Source organism: Nilaparvata lugens, chromosome 8 (genome assembly GCF_014356525.2).
Source record: "Nilaparvata lugens isolate BPH chromosome 8, ASM1435652v1, whole genome shotgun sequence".
NCBI lineage: Eukaryota > Metazoa > Arthropoda > Insecta > Hemiptera > Delphacidae > Nilaparvata > Nilaparvata lugens.
This window is the reverse complement of record NC_052511.1, coordinates 4,328,118-4,348,973: the sequence shown is the minus strand read 5'-3', so window position 1 is coordinate 4,348,973 and position 20,856 is coordinate 4,328,118. Positions and strand designations below refer to the sequence as shown.

The following is a 20,856-nucleotide window of genomic DNA, read 5'->3' as shown; positions in this document are numbered from 1 at the left end:
ATTGGTTCTCGTGGAATAAGGGCTGTGCAAAGGCTAGAAATAAACTTTTTACTTGTGATATTTTTCAAAGTTTTTTAATTTGTATATCATCAAGCTATCAAAATTAAAAAGTTTTCTCAGGAAAACATTTTTTGTTTCGATCATTACTTTTTGAGATATGAGCGCCTGAAGTTTAAATTTTTGGGACAGAACATTTCAAATTCGGTACGATATACTAACATCCATGAGATTTAGAGGATGGATTCTTCATGGTATTGTTGATCTAGTAGAACAAAAATTTTCTAAAAATATCAATTTTTGAAAAAGTTATTCAATTTACTAAAAATAACTTTTAGTTGAGTTATTTTTAGTAAATTGAATAACTATCTTAAAAATTGATTCAGAAAATTTTTGTTTTACTAGATCAACAATACCATGAAGAGTCTATCGTCTAAATCTCATGGATTTATCTCTTACCGAATTTAAAATGTTCTGTCCCAAAAATTTAAACTTTAGGCGCTCATATCTCAAAAAGTAATGATCTGAAAAAAATGTTTTCCTGAGAAAACTTCTTCATTTTTATAGTTTGATGATAAACAAATCAAAAAACTTTGAAAAATATCACGAGTAAAAAGTTTATTTTTAGCCTTTGCACAGCCTTAATCTCACGAGAACCAATCAAAGAAGCCGTCTTCTCAAAAAGGCCTTCTCTGACTGGTTCTCGTACAGTTAAACATGGTTAAAATTTAACCGGATTTTGTGCAACCGGGCCATAGTCTCATAGATACTCTTGCTTAAAGTGTTGGAGTAAAGTAATTCCTAGTCCACATGTTGGCTCAGTAAGCTGGCCGAGCCTGGTAGGCTTGGCCGCGTTGGTCTTGCCATCCACACTGTAATGTGACCAGTGCCTCATTAAGGCCAGCGGTAGCCAGCAACACATCAATGATAGACATTGAAAACATTAACTAAAATGAACCCAATAAAAACTATACAAACAATAAAAAGTAAGGCAATAATAATAAATCAGGCCTATAGCAACTCAATTACAAAGAAAAATCAGCAGAGCAGACGACAAAACAGGAAACAGTACGCATTGGTTGACTGTAGTCAGTACAAAATTACTTCTGACTTGGAGGAATAGCGCGGCGCAGAGAAATGGAGGGAGATCAGCCAATTACAGTGATTAATAGAGTCATAGGTAGAAGCGCAGTTACCAATTTGTCAGTCGTCTGACTGCTTTCAGACAGGAAACTTAGCATGTGTAGCATGAGCACATGAACAGTCACTAGACCGCTTCAAAACGGCAACATCGTGCCTCTGTATCCCTCCCGCTGTATGCTTTATCTGCTGCGCATGTACATCCCAAGTCAAACGTTATTATATACTGTGGATGGGTGGTTTGCCAGCGCTGGCCTTCATTGGCCTACGCTGGGCTGGCCTCCACTCGACCAAAATCGGAGCGATTCGTTGACCATCACACTGGTGCTAGTCGTCATTGGCCTTCATTGGGCCAACATGTGGATGCAGCTTGATAGAGTGCACCAATCCGGTAGCACGATGAACATAATAGTCATAGATAACGGGTACAGCCCGGGTCCTGTAGCTTTGCCTATCGGCAGAGAGCCACTAGACAACAATTATAATACCCGTTCAAAAACATCGAACATCTGTATGGAGCTTTCTCCTGTCCTCCATCTAGGGATCTAGGTACTCTGGAGCGTATGTTTTTTAAAAGTAGGAATATCACCCCGCTCACCATACCTAGCCTATATGCAGTTTCAAAGTCACGGAGGCAAAGCTACGGGACGCGTACTGTACCTACATAGATACTTGCATAGAGTGTTGAAATAGACTGATAGAGTGCCGAGCTCAGAATCCAGTAGCACGGGGCACTTTTCTAGTCATAGTGCCAGTTACACAACAGCCGGTTAAATTTTAACCGTGATTAATCCCACGAGAACCAATCAGAGAAGCCGTCTTATCAAATCACGGAAAATTCAAATCATGAAATCAATCACGGTTGAAATTTAACCGGCTGTTGTGCAACCGGGCCATGGAGTGATAGAGTGCTCTCAATCCGGTAGCACGATTCATAGATACTTGCTTAGAGTGTTGTAGTAGACAGATAGAGTGCACACAATCCCTTAGCACGGGGTATACATAGATACTTGCTTAGAGTGTTGGAGTAGACTGATAGAGTGCTCACTATCCGTCAGCACGGGGCAAATACTACATGATGAATATAATAATAATAATAATAATAATAATAATAGTAGTAATAGATAGATATATAGTAATAAGATAGTGATAGATAGTAATGATAATAATAGTCATAGATACTTGCTTAGAGTGTTCTAGTAGACAGATAGAGTGCTGAGCTCAGAACCCGGTAGCACCGAGCGTGTGCCTGATCTGCTCGAAGGACAGCCAGAAGGTGAGCGACCACGGGGCCATCCGGATCCAGACGGGCAGGAAGCCCTTGTACAGCGCGAAGAAGCCCTCGTTCTCGACCGTCTTCATCAGGCAGTCCACTGACGACTTGTACAGGATGCCTCTGCAACATAAAACAAATACACAACTCAATATTTATGAAAAACAACCACAAAGTGTGCAACAAGTCAAATTAAAATTCAATTTATTCACAGCAAACAATCCAAATTGTGAAAAAAAGACAGAGTCAGAATATTAATGTTGTATATGTATTATAATCTTTGTAACTTGTGAATCTCTATCTTGAGTTGCTGTCCACTGTTATTTTATTGTATCTCTAGTTGAGTAGTCTTTTTGATGTATTTTTCGTTCGCAGTGTAGCTCTAGTAGAGTAAGCCATTAGCTGTATTGTTTTTTGTTTTTTTTTTGCTTTTTTGTTTTGTTTTTTTTCTCATTGTATTTCTATAGTGGAGCAGAATGATAATACTGAATGCTTAGTTTTCTATTACTCTTAATTTCCACATGTTTTGTATGTTTTCCATGCAGAAATAAAGTCATAGAGAAACAATAGCATAAGTAGATATCCCATGGTATAGGGAGTTCAAGTCGTACTTTACTGTACTTCTCCAATCTTTATACACTGCCATTATAACATGGACCCCACTATTGTGATATATAGATAATTTTATAAATATAAATATAGGAGTATGAATCATATCATAGATCAACAATACCATGAAGAGTCTATCGTCTAAATCTCATGGATTTATCTCTTACCGAATTTAAAATGTTCTGTCCCAAAAATTTAAACTTTAGGCGCTCATATCTCAAAAAGTAATGATCTGAAAAAAATGTTTTCCTGAGAAAACTTCTTCATTTTTATAGTTTGATGATAAACAAATCAAAAAACTTTGAAAAATATCACGAGTAAAAAGTTTATTTTTAGCCTTTGCACAGCCTTAATCTCACGAGAACCAATCAAAGAAGCCGTCTTCTCAAAAAGGCCTTCTCTGACTGGTTCTCGTACAGTTAAACATGGTTAAAATTTAACCGGATTTTGTGCAACCGGGCCATAGTCTCATAGATACTCTTGCTTAAAGTGTTGGAGTAAAGTAATTCCTAGTCCACATGTTGGCTCAGTAAGCTGGCCGAGCCTGGTAGGCTTGGCCGCGTTGGTCTTGCCATCCACACTGTAATGTGACCAGTGCCTCATTAAGGCCAGCGGTAGCCAGCAACACATCAATGATAGACATTGAAAACATTAACTAAAATGAACCCAATAAAAACTATACAAACAATAAAAAGTAAGGCAATAATAATAAATCAGGCCTATAGCAACTCAATTACAAAGAAAAATCAGCAGAGCAGACGACAAAACAGGAAACAGTACGCATTGGTTGACTGTAGTCAGTACAAAATTACTTCTGACTTGGAGGAATAGCGCGGCGCAGAGAAATGGAGGGAGATCAGCCAATTACAGTGATTAATAGAGTCATAGGTAGAAGCGCAGTTACCAATTTGTCAGTCGTCTGACTGCTTTCAGACAGGAAACTTAGCATGTGTAGCATGAGCACATGAACAGTCACTAGACCGCTTCAAAACGGCAACATCGTGCCTCTGTATCCCTCCCGCTGTATGCTTTATCTGCTGCGCATGTACATCCCAAGTCAAACGTTATTATATACTGTGGATGGGTGGTTTGCCAGCGCTGGCCTTCATTGGCCTACGCTGGGCTGGCCTCCACTCGACCAAAATCGGAGCGATTCGTTGACCATCACACTGGTGCTAGTCGTCATTGGCCTTCATTGGGCCAACATGTGGATGCAGCTTGATAGAGTGCACCAATCCGGTAGCACGATGAACATAATAGTCATAGATAACGGGTACAGCCCGGGTCCTGTAGCTTTGCCTATCGGCAGAGAGCCACTAGACAACAATTATAATACCCGTTCAAAAACATCGAACATCTGTATGGAGCTTTCTCCTGTCCTCCATCTAGGGATCTAGGTACTCTGGAGCGTATGTTTTTTAAAAGTAGGAATATCACCCCGCTCACCATACCTAGCCTATATGCAGTTTCAAAGTCACGGAGGCAAAGCTACGGGACGCGTACTGTACCTACATAGATACTTGCATAGAGTGTTGAAATAGACTGATAGAGTGCCGAGCTCAGAATCCAGTAGCACGGGGCACTTTTCTAGTCATAGTGCCAGTTACACAACAGCCGGTTAAATTTTAACCGTGATTAATCCCACGAGAACCAATCAGAGAAGCCGTCTTATCAAATCACGGAAAATTCAAATCATGAAATCAATCACGGTTGAAATTTAACCGGCTGTTGTGCAACCGGGCCATGGAGTGATAGAGTGCTCTCAATCCGGTAGCACGATTCATAGATACTTGCTTAGAGTGTTGTAGTAGACAGATAGAGTGCACACAATCCCTTAGCACGGGGTATACATAGATACTTGCTTAGAGTGTTGGAGTAGACTGATAGAGTGCTCACTATCCGTCAGCACGGGGCAAATACTACATGATGAATATAATAATAATAATAATAATAATAATAATAATAATAGTAGTAATAGATAGATATATAGTAATAAGATAGTGATAGATAGTAATGATAATAATAGTCATAGATACTTGCTTAGAGTGTTGTAGTAGACAGATAGAGTGCTGAGCTCAGAACCCGGTAGCACCGAGCGTGTGCCTGATCTGCTCGAAGGACAGCCAGAAGGTGAGCGACCACGGGGCCATCCGGATCCAGACGGGCAGGAAGCCCTTGTACAGCGCGAAGAAACCCTCGTTCTCGACCGTCTTCATCAGGCAGTCCACTGACGACTTGTACAGGATGCCTCTGCAACATAACAACAAATACACCACTCAATATTTATGAAAAAACAACCACACAGTGTGCAACAAGTCAAATTAAAATTCAATTTATTCACAGCAAACAATCCAAATTGTGAAAAAAACAGAGTCAGAATATTAATGTTGTATATGTATTATAATCTTTGTAACTTGTGAATCTCTATCTTGAGTTGCTGTCCACTGTTATTTTATTGTATCTCTAGTTGAGTAGTCTTTTTGATGTATTTTTCGTTCGCAGTGTAGCTCTAGTAGAGTAAGCCATTAGCTGTATTGTTTTTTGTTTTTTTTTTGCTTTTTTGTTTTGTTTTTTTTCTCATTGTATTTCTATAGTGGAGCAGAATGATAATACTGAATGCTTAGTTTTCTATTACTCTTAATTTCCACATGTTTTGTATGTTTTCCATGCAGAAATAAAGTCATAGAGAAACAATAGCATAAGTAGATATCCCATGGTATAGGGAGTTCAAGTCGTACTTTACTGTACTTCTCCAATCTTTATACACTGCCATTATAACATGGACCCCACTATTGTGATATATAGATAATTTTATAAATATAAATATAGGAGTATGAATCATATCATAGAGAAACAATAGCCTAAGTAGATATCCCATGGTATAGGGAGTTCAAATCGTAACTTTTACTGTTATCTCAAGCCGATTACTGTCGATTATTGTTGATTTTCACTGTTTTGTTGGGGTGAGAATGTATGAACGGCACAATATAAGAGACTACCAGTGTCACACAGCTTCAAGGGAAAGAACTACGTGGACTATCGACTTGAGATAACAGTAAAAGTTACGACATAAACTCCCTATACCATGGGATATCTTATGCTATCTTTTCTCTTTTGTGTCACCATTAAATGTTACTGTATCACTACACATGATACAGTATCATCTCAACTTGATACACAACACCATAATTTGATACACAACACCATAATTTGATACAAAACTTCCAAACTTTGAATGAATTCTACAAACCATGGGATATCTTCTTATGCTATCTTTTCTCTATTGTATCAACATCAAATGTTACTGTATCACTACACATGATACAGTATCAACACAATATGATACAGTATTATCTCAACTTGATACACAACACCATAATTTGATACAAACTTCCAGTTTATAGTCGTACAAATTGTACCGGGTGCGGCAGCGAAACTTCCTTTTTTGAAGTGAGCACAATTCAATCAGCTGATGTCGTAGTAGAGCAAATTTGGTCTCATTAGAGAGGCCAAACCATAAAGTTTGCTTCCCGACATGTTCAGTTGCCATCATGCATTGAAACAATGAGAAGCGTGCATTTGCCGTTGAGACGTATTTTTCGAGCGGATGTTTTTTGATCATAACCAAGCGTGCATTTCAAAATCGCTTTAATTTAGCCCCTTTGGCTACTGCCCCTGAGCGGAAATCAACTGTTACGTGGGTCACTACGTTCAGACAAACTGCAAGTGCGACAAGACGAAGAACTGGAGTCCCTCAGCCCATTAGGTCACCTGAGAACATTGAGACAGTGAGAGTTTCAATGTTGCGATCACCACAGCGTTCAGCGCGCAAACATGCGTCTGCTCTTGGACTTTCCGATCGTTCTGTGAGACAAATTATTGTTCATGATGATCTTCATTTCCATCCATACATTCATTCATTCATTTATTGTATAAAATACTATAATCATAATACAATTATGACATTGGAGGAAAAACTAGGCTGAGCCTGTACTATTTCTCTCCAAAAATTTTGATAAAATGTTAATGTTGTCCAAAAGATAAGGTTATGTAATCTCACATTACAAGATGGCTATTGTGTAGGATTTTCAGAGCTTGACTTCAATTGAGGGAACACGTTTCAGGACGTCTCATCTCAATTAGAACCACTCCAAATTGGCCAGCCCGATCTCGCGATTTGAACCCTTGTGATTTTTTTCTATGGGGGTTTTAGAAATCCCTTGCTTGAGTGATCCGTTCAAGGACCGTTCAAGATTAGAAGACCAATTGCTAACATAACGCCTGCAATGCTGACAGGAGTCATGACAAACGCCAGAAATCGGTTTACTCAGTGTATGGAGAATTGGGGCATCACCTCCCTGATTTGATATTCAAACTAAATGGAACAAAACGTTATATATGTGCCTACATTACAAAAAATAAATACAAACTTTCTGATACATACAATGAGTTCTAATCACTTAAAAAAAGGAAGTTTCGCTGCCGCAACCTATATATGAGTATTCATATAAATAGTTGATTTATAATACATTGATATAATGTATATAATATACAAGTTTGTAACAGCTGAGCCTAGTTGAAAGTTGTGTGTATATTCTTGGCTTCAAAATTTTCTGAAATAACTCAATTTATTCAAAGTGCGGTGATATTAAGTGCAAAATTTGACTATAATTTGGTATTTTAATCATTCTAAATTCAAAATTTCTAGCTAATATATATTCTTAGACAGAACTTTGACTTTAAATTTCCTCAGTAAGAACATAACCTATTTTTTCGGACATTTAATTATTTTTAAAAATTTGGGAACAGAATAGTTTTGGGCTATGCCTGTTGTTCTATCCCGATCATATTCATATGATTTGTAATTATATCAACGAATAAATAAATAAATAATAAGATATAATAAGTCAACAATAGCATACAAACATACAGAGATGCCTCTGCAGCACAATAACAGATAAACCACTCAATTTATGAAGAACACAAGGTGTGTGAAAAAAGTGTGCGATTTGCTCACTTTGCTGAATATTAACACGTAGTGGAGCACTACCTCCATAAACAAAGCCGTAGCGCATTCGTGAGACTTCAGCACAGGTAGGGCTACTACATCAATAAAAATCTGTTGATTTCAGCTGATCTATAGCAGCTAGTGTTTTTATTGGTGTAGGATCCCTACCTGTGCTGACGTCACACGAATGCACTACGGCTTTGTTTACGGAGGTAGAGAGTGGAGCTGCACAGTTGAGGTAGCTGAGAAGGTGACTGTTGAATACTATAAACAATTCAATGCCATCTAAGGTGGACCGTCCACTGAAACCGTTCTCGTCCGAACTAGCATCGGCCGAAAACTACCGAACTCAACCGAACGATCCCCCAACAAAGAAAGGAATAGATGCTCGTCCATTGCAACAGGTTCATATGGCCGTGCAATTTTTCGATCCGAAATGAATGGGGGTTTCCGGCTCTATCTAACTAGTCGAGCTGAGACAACAAAGTGTTCCTAACCTAAAATTGTTTCACAGTCTTGTTTGTTTTTGTTTTTTGAAGTTGTTCTGCTTTATAAAGTTGTAACTATGGACAATGAATAGTTGATAAGTTTGGTTCAAGAGCGTGTTCCATTGAGGGATATGCGAGACAAAAGATATCATCGTCGTGATGTTCAAAGGAATCTGTGGACAAAGATTGCTGAACAAATAGGATCTGAAGGTAATATTGTTGAAATGAATAACTAATTTAGTAGATTAATAAAACAATATTGAAACTTGAAGTACCCTTTATTATTTAAAATATTACAACGACTAGTTTCAACCATAGGTCAAGCAAAATCTTTTTTATTTCAAGTTGAAATGTGGAAAATGTGCCGAATTTTTCTAATTTAGTAGATATTGTTTATTCAACTTTCAAAATCTCAATATAATCATTGTTTATGAAAAATTTTGGTGGCTATGATAGTACTTTACTTTACTTTAATTTTCTTGTTCGTCACAATTACTGAACTGCATTAAGGGAGCAACGATCCCGCAGTATATGACACGTCAAAGTTTAATCTAATATCTACCATCCCTCCTATTTCAACACAACAGATCCCACATAACATACATCAATCAAACATTATTCAACAAGGAAGTCTGCTAACCTGTACGGACACAATACAATAAGGAATTCCCTGAGTGTTTTTTTGAACTCCTTCCAGCCATCAATCTCTTATGTAAGATGGGATTGAATTAAATATTTTCATTCCCATATAAAACGGGCCACTCTCCAGCAGGCTAGTAGCAGAGAAAACTCCTATAATAAACTCCTATAATAAAACTCCTATAAACTCCTATAGTAATTCTGTGCTAGTAGTTAATTCAATAATTGGCAACCAGCCAAATACTGAACTAGACTGACGTGAACGGTTCCAATGGACGACCATGTTCAGCCGAATTAACGGCCGGCAGATTCGTCCGATCCAACGGACGAACGAAGCGGTTGAATACGGTTCCAGTGGACGGTTACCCTACAATTATTACGTCCTAAAAAATCTGGCGTCAGACAGAAGATGGATCATAGGTAAGGGTTAAGACATAGTGGAACAGAGATTGTAGAGTGTGTAATTTAAACTTGTGAATTAAATCTTGTAAATCTTTCATATTCTTACATAACATTTACAGTATGTAGAGAATTTCCGCTTTGTCAATATACACATTAGAATCAACATCTAGTGTCAGAGATGGTAATTTGGAAAATACCTGTTAAATACTATAAACGATTCAATGCCATCTTAATTAATATCCTTAAATATCTGGAATCAGAAAAAAGATGAATCATAGGTAATGCCGCATCCACATGTTGGCCCAATGTCGACCAGCGCCAGTGTGTGGATGGGTGGTTTGGCCAGCGTTGGCCTTCATTGGCCAACGTTGAGTTACCAGGCTGGATACCTTACTAGCCAGCGACTAGGCCAAGATGTGAACTAGGCCTAAAGGGTCAAAACATAGTGGAGAGCGAAGGTAGAGTATATCAGAGAAGGTAGCAGAGAGTGTTGAAAATAAGGAAAGTATCCAAATGTGCCAGAACATATTGAAGCGGCGAAGGTGGAGTATTCAAATTCTTTATTAGCAATTTCATATTCGTACATAACATTTACAGTATGTAGAGAATTTCTGCTTTGTCAATATACAAATTAGAATCAATATAACCAATTACAGTCAATAAATGAATTAATTACAAATAAAAGTAAAAATTCTAGAACTAGAACTAAAAACACACACTGGAGGCCTTGAATAAGTTAATTATTAACAACTTAGGTAGGGCTACTTGTTGAATCCAACTAACATTGAATTGAGTAATTTGTATTAATGGGTTGGATCTCAGGAAGAGAAGCTGTCAATGGTCAATGGTCATCCAGAAACTCTCGGACTGAATAAAATGCTTTATGTGTCAAGGAGGTAGAATCATAGAAAAATGGAAACTACAGAGTATTATATTATCTTTCATATAAGGAAGCGGAGACGTTTGTATACATTGCATTATTTGAACACTATTTTAATGTGATACACATACAAAGTAGGTTTTGTAGCTGAGTTTCGAAGCGCTACATATCCAAAGTAAGCTTTGTAGCAAAATTTTGAAGCGCTACACATTCGAATTGAGGTCTGTAGCTGATTTGAAAGGTTCCAAACTGAATTTCATCTTCATTTTCTAACAACTTTCCTTCTGATGGCTCCAACTTCATCTTTCCAGAGGCCCTGAAGTCATCCATGGTGCCTTCTCCACACAATTCAAGCACTTCCATCTCTAGGAATGTCACAGATGAAATACTTCCATTAGTACTCACAAATGTTTGAAGAGAATATCAGCTGATCCACTTCATCTTCTCGAGGTGTTCTGAACAAATGAGAGAGAAAATGTGCATTCCATCCTGAACTCTCATCAATTTAGCCATATCAATGTTTCTCAACCCGAAAAATTGCTCAATTTTCCTCCTGCACATGGCATTTTTTACAATAGTATTGTCTCATACATTGATAGAATCACTCATGTAACTTCAGTCTTTTCAATGGTTCCCCAACACAAAAAAAATGCTCAATTCTCGGCCTATACAAAAAATTCCTTACAGTAATATTATCTCATACATTCATGAACCAATACGATGTTTTAAGTAAGATTGACCGTCATAAATCGTTCAATATATAATCTATATGTGTTAATGTTTATTTTGGACTAGAATTTCATAAAAATTGTACACGTGAAATTCTAACCTTATCTTGGACTTTGTGACTTATAAATTTGGAAGAAAAATAGCACAAGAACTACCTTATTATTTCATCTTTCAAAGTTATTACATTAGTGTCATTTGTATTGTAAATAAATAAATATAATCGTTCAATATATACCTACTGAACGTTTCCTATTGTTATAAATGCAACTAGTTGAACAAAATGCAACTACATTGAAAACTAAAACATTTTTTTTTGGCGGAGTTGGGACGTTCTAGTCCTCTCTAACACTCAACCATAAATTATCCTAGTTGCGAAGCACATCATATTATACTCCGAAATCACACATTGGAAAATAACGCAAAACTGTTTTATAGCTGTAATATATTTCAATGATCTAATAAAGTAAAATAAGTTTTCATCTCAGATTTGTGGAAGTACGCATTTATAATACTTATTATAAATTAATTATTATTGTAAAGTTATCATATTTTATGTAATAAATTGGCAGTTTCTGTATTTTTTGTATGTGCTTTAGTTAAGAAGTGCAGTAGCATAAAATTCGCATAAAGAATTTATAAAGTTTTGTAAAGCTTTCTTATATTTTTTTGGCAAATGAATAGATTCATTCATTTTCAAACGTTTGTGTAGTTGAGAAGTTGATATTGTGGTAATTTATTCATATTGAATGAAAAACACTAAGAAATTGTCAAAAAACCATAGATTTATTGATACTTAGAAAAACTGGTTTCGGTTTTTAAAAATTTCAAATTCATTCATAAGTAAGGCAAGCAAATAACAATTATTCTAGATAATTATGGGTGCAATATTTTCATTTATTTATAGGAAATGAATATATTTTAGTAAGCTTGTTCATTCAGAAATTGATGAAGTTTATTCTAGAATTTACTATTGCTATCAATATTTGGATTAAAACTAGGAAGTGTATAGGATAATATTATCTTCGTATTTCTAAGCCGACAGAATTGAAAGGCATGATAAAATAAGAGTATCTAGATTCTTGGAGTAGAATGTTCTTACCTCATCAAGGCACCCATTAGTAGTTTACCCATTTCTTATAAAACCTCTTTCAAACAAGGCTTTTATCGTTTTAAACATATCGTTTAATTTAATTTTCTCTTAGATTCATTTATTCTCCCATGTTTCATTTCCTAAAACATTTCAAATGAGAAGAAAGTGGTTTCAGAATACGTACATATTGAAGTTGATACAGGAAAATCGGCAAAACATCAAAGAATAAAAAACGACTCAACAGTCTAAATCTAAAAAACAAATGGTAGAAGTGGAATTGTTTCTACAATTTTATTGATAGATAATCAATTTATAATTTAATTTTAATCATTTATAATAATCCAAGGTTAAGATCTGTTATGAAGAGCAGAAATCACTTTACATTATTTAAATCCTACATTATTTGAAAATTTTTGAATATTGATCTGCAATGAAAATTCTCCACGCATTTAGGCCTACTTCTTCCAAGAATTTACTGATTTCAAGAGAATATCAATATCTATATCCAATGGTGGAAAAACGAGATATCATTCTATTCTCTCTATTCGAGATATTGTTCTTTAATTCATTAATGTAAAAGATCTTTATAATGATGCCGCATGATTATATTGTAAAAAGGATTCAGTTTCTATATTTCATTTTTCTGTTATCGAACAATCTATATTGCTCGAATATTTTCTGTATTCTAAGTTTCTATATTTCTGTTTTGGACGAATAAATTTTATTTCATTTAATTTTATATTGTTTCCAGATCGAAATAAATTAGAAATTGCATTTGTTCAAATGCTTTAATGAATAATATTGAACAAAAATACCAATTAAATGATGTAAATCACCCCGTAGACCCCGATCTTGCATTCTATAGATTTTTGAAATAATACCTCCCACGTTCAATTTTTTTTTCGAAACCCGTATTGACAAGAATTCTATACACTCATTCACACTAATGAGACAATATGAATCATTATTATTAAACGAAAATCCCAATTAAATGCTGTAAATCACCCCGAAGACTTCTGCTACTGCAGATATTGACAACAGGGTAAACAGCTAGATGGAAATTCGATGAGCGTTACTATTCAATGATTATTTATCAGCCCGGGAATTATTTGTGTTTCTGGACTGACAAATAATTTTTGTATAGTAGCGCTTCCATCCAGCTTTTAACCCTGTTGTCAATATTTGCAGTAGCAGAAGTCTTCGGGGTGATTTACAGCATTTAATTTGGATCTTTGCTCAATAATAATAATTGCAATATCTCAGTAATTTCCATCTGTAGGCATTCAAAATGACATATTTCACAGTAGCCACTCAAAAACCACTTGTTTTCAAACCTGAGTTGAACCCTCTACAAATTTTCCCCGAACAGTCATTCATATTTCTGTCAGAGCACCTCAATAGAAACATCAATAATTGAAGAATATCCTTTTCAGACCGGGAACATCAATATTCATCAATGATTTCTGACACAAACGGCATTTAATTGGGATTTTCGTTTAATAATAACTACCTATTCATATTTTCTCATTAGTGTGAATGACTGTATAGAATTCTTCTCATTACGGGTTTCGAAAAAATTGTGTACGTGGGAGGTATTATTTCAAAAATCTATAGAAAATTTGTTAACTAGCAAACCTAACAATGTCAAGCAAATAATATTGATGATATTTCTGAACGAAAAATCTCATTGACGGGAGTTCAAATTTAGTACAAAAGTATGAATATAATCAAACCCTCTTTCTGACCTAGCTTTGTAGAAACTTGAAAGAAATCTCGGAGATTTCGGTGAGATTGAAGTATCCTATAACATCTGAAACAAACATACAGAGCAAAAACCAGCAAAAGATCTATTCATTTTGTAACGAAACGAGTTCTTCCAAATAACTTCAAAGTTTTACTAAATTTATTTTCAAATCAACTATTTCAAATTTCCTAATTGTAAGCGGCTAACCTTCAATAAATCGGAGAATTATTACTAATTCTGAATAGTTAGTGAAACATTTTTACAGGTAACTCAACTACTTACCTTGAAATCTCATTTTAAGGACCAAGTTTATCCAAACGAAGGCGAATTTCTAATGCAATGGAAAGGTTACAAATGTTTTATGACTACCTAAATCAACAACCTACGTAATTGGAGTGATAATATTAGAGAACCTACTAATTGAAGAACCTATAAACCGTGAACTAGCCTGATATTACCTACAGAGCAGATGAAGGAGAATATAACTGATATACACTTACTACGAAAGACGAGAAACATATAGCCAATATCAGGAGGATGACAATTATCTTCATTAATTTTTATACCACTACATACTTTCCCATTTTTCATATACTAACTTATTTATTTGCTTGCTTAAGGACATGCTTACTTACAAGCCCCAAATATTTACCTCAAATCGATTGGAAAGAGTGGGATACTCTCAAAGACTAGTTATCTGAATACAAATGAAAGCTATAGGAAGCAAAAGGTATTAATGGAGTTGGATTTCGTGATAATGCTGATAAAACTAACCTTCCTTCCAGATCGGTGGGTTGATTCATGACTCGAGTCTTGACCACATCGGCAGGAGTGCCCATCGTAGCTGCTACTAGTCCTGCACATCCACTGAAAACAAAAACAAATTTGAAAATAGAAAATACTTATTGAAATGCACATACAGTTTTACAAGTATTTTACAGTAAAGTTTAAAAATTACTACTTTAAACAACCGACCCCGAAGCCTGGAGCTCGAGTAGGCATGATCTTTAGAAAAAATTATTGTGATTTTCGAAAATCATCATCTATCATGGACTAGACTTCTGGGGCCTGTTCGGGTGTCCATCTCTTTCTCAGTCTTCCAATTACTCTTCATTGAGGTTAAAATTTAGTGTAAAATAAACGATTAAATCCACAATATAATTTTATGCATTTGAAAAATCATGTACACTTATGGTAGAAGTGAATTCGAGGTGGTTCATGATCAAATACGTTAAGATCAAAGCATAGTGGAACGGCAAAGATAGAGTGTATCAGGTAGAAGGTAGCTGAGCGTGTTTAAATAATGCATGTAACTAAATGTGTCTCCGCTTCCATCTACCTTCAACCCTACCTTCGCTGTTCCAATATGTTCTGAAACATTTGAAAACATGCATTATTTTCATCAGAGAAGGTAATTAAGTGTGTTTGTATAATGCACTTATCTAAAAGTCTTCCACAACGTTCATCTCATTTTAATACAAGCATTATTTTCAACCCGATCAGCTACGGGTTTAACTACGCTTCAGCTACGGGCTAGTTTAAACTAAACTAAACTACTTTCTATGTTGTTTTATCTCCTACCTTCTCTGATACACTCTACCTCCTGTCCGACATAAGATGAATCATAGTGAAAACATAGTGGTGAGGCGAAGGTAGAGTGTATCAGAGAAGGTAGATGTATTTTTTAATGCGTATGATACCCACATGAGCTTTTTGCTTGTCCTTGGGTAATGGAAAGTGCGAATGAAAAAAAATCAGCTGATAGTTGCAGTGATAGTAGTTTTAATTTTTCTGCTCAAAATTTTCAAGTTTATTTCAATATTATTGAAACTTTCGGATTGTTTAGTGTTATTTCCGGCTCTTATCAAACCTTCGAAATTCAAAATTCATCAGTCATATCTCGAATACGTATTCTCTGAGTGTTAATCTTTGGTGAAAACAGAAATTTTAAACTTAACCTCACTTTGGACTATTTATGTGCCAAAATCAAGGAATTGAAGAAGTTTTGGGCAATTGCCTGTTTCTCTTTCCAAATATCGTGTTTGTGACTGTTCTAATAAATAAATAAATAAATAAATATGAAGGTGATTTGATGAGATATTCAAACATCCATGCCTACCGGCGGGATTCTAACCCACGACCAGGTAGCGCTGGCAGACTGAAGGGTTCAACTCCTTAAGCTGGATTCGCAAACAACAGTAACAGTGAACATATAATTCCCACAAGTTATAATTATTAGACTATTACCACTCAGCCCGGCCGGGCTAGTATGAATAATCCCATTAGAGCTTTTTAGAACTATATTTTCACTGTCACTGTAGTGTCCCAATACAGCTCGAGTCGTCTTTGCTATCCTGACTGGTTGAGAACATAATCTCAGAATTTTTGATCAACGCAACACCAATGTGTTGCTATCATTCGACAAAGCAGATAGCGAATGTATCAAATCATAGTTATATAGCTATGGTGAATGTGATATTTTCTAGCTCAAAATTTAAGTGTTTTTATTCTTTATTTTGTGAATTTATAGTTTGTTTCATGTTTTTAAGAAACTTTTATTATTAATCCATCCAAACTTAAAATGGTGAATGTGATATTTTCTAGCTCAAAATTTAAGTGTTTTTATTCTTTATTTTGTGAATTTATAGTTTGTTTCATGTTTTTAAGAAACTTTTATTATTAATCCATCCAAACTTAAAATTGTTTGTTTTATTCTAATTTATATTTTAGATTGTGATTTGGTGTAGAAATTTGAATGGACATAACCTATAATATTTGGACAATTTAAAACTAAATTAGGAAATTGAAGAAGTTTTAGGCAATAGCCTGTTTTTCTTTTCCGATTCTTGTATTTTTTTTTTTGCTAACCTTATAAATAAATAAATAAATAGTGTTGTTTATCAAGTTGAGATGATACTGTATCATATTGGTTTCGTACTGTATCATGTGTGGTCATACAGCATCATGTTGTGGTTGTTCTTGTTCTATAGTGAGGTCCACGTTATAATGGCAGTATTTGATCAACATTGGTGCTGCTATCCTTTTCTATCATTCGACAAAGCAGATAGCGAATGTATCAAATCATAGTGTTGTGTATCAAGTTGAGATGACACTGTATCATATTGTGTTGATACTGCATCATGTTGTGGTTGTTCTTGTTCTATAGTGAGATCCACGTTATAATGGCATAATGGTTATAATTTGATTAAAATTGGTGTTGCTAATCTTGTCTATCATTCGGAAAAGCAGGTATAGTGAGGTCCACGTTATAATGACAATATTTGATCAACTTTGGTTTTGCTATCCTTATAAATCATTCGACAAAGCCGGTGGTACTATCCTTTTATAGGTCCACAACGGTACCAATTATGTTTTTGACAGTGTAGAAATATAATTAATGCAGAGAATCGGCATCGCTATTCTTCTATCTTTATCCACTGTCATTATAACGTGGACCTCACTATTGCACTATCCGCTTCTAGCTCCGCACCGTTGCCACATTTATAATTGATTTATATTGATATTATGTGAAAGTAGCCTCATTTGGCACAGTTACATCTACTCTCATCTTACTATTTTCGTGCGGTTGACATACCTGGCTAGCACATGTGTGAGATGACTATCTGGCAACGTGGTGTTGGTGAGAATGAGCTGCTTGGCGGTGTCATAGGTGGTGAGGTCCCCCAGGTTGACGAGTGCCGCTCGCTGCACGTTGGGGATGGACCCCTTCCACAGGCCCCGCACCCCGCCCTCCGACATTATCTTCTTGAACGCGTGTTTCGGGCTGTGCACTCTGTCAATAAAATAAGATTTACATTACAAATAAAATCAAATGTTTCTTTATTTTGACATCAATACAGCCTACAATAAATTTATATAAATTACAATAAATTTAAATTAGACACACAATAAGCTTCGGTTGACATGTGAAGTTCTTTGAATCCGTCCCTTCAAAAACATACATTACAATAAAATATAGGAAACGAAGTTATTTTCATTGTACGAGGGTCATTTGTTTTACAACCTCCGATTGGTCATAAATAAAATACAAATGTATACAAGAGAGTAATTTTTTCACCAAAAGTAACTTACATTCATGATTATTCTTCAACATTATTGCCGTGGAGGTTGGGGAACAACCAGTGGACCAGCCTACTAAAACACTCTTCATAAAAAGCTGACGCAAAATGAGTTTGAATAGGCTATGACGTTGTTTTGGATTTCCTTGTTATAGTGAGGTCCACATTATAATGACAGTATTTGATCAACTTTGGTTTTGCTATCCTTGTCTATCATTCGACAAAGCCGGTAGTAATATCCTTTTCTAGGTCCACAACGATTCCAAGTATGTTTTTGACAGTGTAGAAATATGATTAAATTATGCAGAGAATCGGCATCGCTATTCTTGTATCTTTATTCACTGTCATTATAACGTGGACCTCACTAGAGTTTGGAAGCTCTGCCCTCAAAGTCATGTCTTGAGTTTGGGGAAAAGGTATAAAATACTAGTGGCTAAGTCAGATGGGTGATCAAAACTCATCTCAACAGATTTCATTTGATTTGCTGGAGAAGCCGTTTGGTTGCACCAGCACTTTGAAGCCGATAGCCGAGTTGTCATAGATCAAAACGATTCCGGAAGCCACTTCAACTGGAATGTTGTGATTCGCTAGATAGCCAAATTCATGCTACATTATAATTCAAATAGTATGAATAATAAAAGCATACTTTTTCAAAACACACTATTGCCTGGTTTTCATATGTAGAGTTTGTAGTATAGTTCCCTAGGCAACTACTAACTATCTTGTGAAATCTCCTAATGAAAACGTTCTGGTAGAGTACTAGTTTTTTAGTAGAGTAGAGTGGGATAGCACCGTGGGATAGTACTCTACCACTTGCCTTCCCCCACCACAGCTTCTCACTCTACTCTATCACTACTATGCTAATGAAAACAGTCTTGAACTAGTAGAGTTGTGCCGTAGGCTATCAAGAACATATCAATATGTATAAAAACATTAAACTATCAGTTTAAGCATAAATCAATGCTTTTTGTAAAACCTTTATGACTGAACGGCGATAATGAATGTTCCGTATTGCCATTTTAAGGTTATTTCTGTTCACTAGACAACACACTTTACCTACTATTCTCAATAATTGTAGTGAAAACAGTAACTCGACCAAGTAAGTAGAGTAGAGTTAGCTCGGTAGAGTTAGTATGCCAGTTACTCGTCCACTAACTCTACTAGTGAAAACCAGGCTTATGAGTCAAAGCATAACGGAGCGGCAAATAATATGTATAGTGTATCAGAGAAGGTAGCTGAGTGTTCAAATAACGCATGCATCTAAATAATGTCTCTGCTTTCTTCTTCCTCCTACTCTACCTTCGCAGCTCCACTATGTTCTGACATTTGAATACATGCATTACTTTCAACACTTTCAGCTACCTTCTCGGACACTCTCTGACTTCGACGCTCCACTACGTTTCGACCCGAAGGGCCAAGCCATACGAAGCTTTTCTCCAGGGTTTACAGACGGGTCGGTAGGGCAGGAAGCTCTTCGATTGGCCGATCATCAGCTGATTCCCGATCGTCAACCCAATCAGCCAATGGAAGAGCTTCCAGCCCTGCCGACACCTCTGAAAACGCCTGAAAAACGCTTCGTGTGGTTTGGCCCTTTTAGTGTTGTGAACCGATAATTAGGTACTACATACAGACGATTTCAAATCTATAACGAGTGACTAACTAAAACTGAATAAACATGGTTGATTGAATTAACTAAAATCAACCCTTTGGAATTGAGATAATTAGGTACTACATACAGACGATTTCAAATCTATAACGAGTGACTAACTAAAACTGAATAGACATGGTTGATTGAATTAACTAAAATCAACCCTTTGGAATTGAGATAATTAGGTACTACATACAGACGATTTCAAATCTATAACGAGTGACTAAAACTGAATAAACATGGTTGATTGAATTAACCAAAATCAACCCTCTGGAATTGAGATAATTAGGTACTATACATACAGACGATTTCAAATCTATAACGAGTGACTAACTAAAACTGAATAAACATGGTTGATTGAATTTAGAACGTTATTATTATTAAACGAAAATCCAAATTAAATGCTGTAATTTTGAATAGTAGTGCTCATCGAATTTCCATCTAGCTGTTTCCTCTGTTGTCAATATTTGCAGTAGCAGAAGTCTTCGGGGTGAATTACAGCATTTAATTTGGATCTTCGTTTAATAATAATAATTAATTCATTAGCATTTGAATAATTGCAATATCTCATTAATTTCCATCAGTGGAATTAGAAGGTTGTTGAGGAAGAAGAAAACTTGATAAAAATGAAGCAAACCTGGGTGGTTTTCCAAGCAACCGCCTGCGTCCCTCCATTTGCATTTGCACTTTGACTAGATCGGCTGGACTGGCTATGAACTGAGCCACTGCTCCCGATGTCACGCCTCCAATCGCTGATTTCCTAAAAAAAACAAATTCATAAATTGACAATAATTTATTACAAATTGCAAAAATTCAAACGCCATTTTCAAACTATACAAATGTATAAAATGTATGATAATTCATATACATCGGAGAGCTTCCTGTCCTGTCGAAACGTCCTGTCTGAAAATCCCAAGCATCGTGTGGCTTGGACCTTAACCTAGCTCCGCAGTGCAGGCTGGTTGCTTGGCTGAATCGGACTAGGCGCTGAGACAGCAAATAATAGCAGCGTTGATGGGAATGCGAGCGGCCGCAGTAACATCTTCCACCCAGCAATGGTCGGCGTAGTTCCGCCTAGCGGACAGACGAAAGATCAATCCAGTCGGTTATTTGATCCCTCCAGCCAGGCT

General features: G+C 36.0%; 1 protein-coding gene across 5 annotated transcripts in view; it reads right to left on the bottom strand.

The window, feature by feature from the left end:
* Positions 1-2,308: 2,308 nt before the first annotated feature.
* LOC111064312 (mitochondrial uncoupling protein 4) overlaps positions 2,309-20,856 on the bottom strand; it is a 71,037-nt gene continuing 52,489 nt past the window's right edge. For 2 of the 5 annotated variants that reach the window (XM_039433765.1, XM_039433762.1), the window contains exons 5-8: positions 20,364-20,486; positions 17,595-17,792; positions 14,774-14,866; positions 2,309-2,533 (exon numbers count right to left, since the gene is read on the bottom strand). In XM_039433765.1, the coding sequence (XP_039289699.1) occupies positions 2,359-2,533; positions 14,774-14,866; positions 17,595-17,792; positions 20,364-20,486 (589 nt within the window). In that variant the 3' untranslated portion in view covers positions 2,309-2,358. Of the gene's footprint in view, positions 2,534-5,050; positions 5,270-12,292; positions 12,396-14,773; positions 14,867-17,594; positions 17,793-20,363; positions 20,487-20,856 lie in introns of those variants that run through there. The other 3 variants (XM_039433763.1, XM_039433761.1, XM_039433766.1) reach the window with 2 other exon arrangements.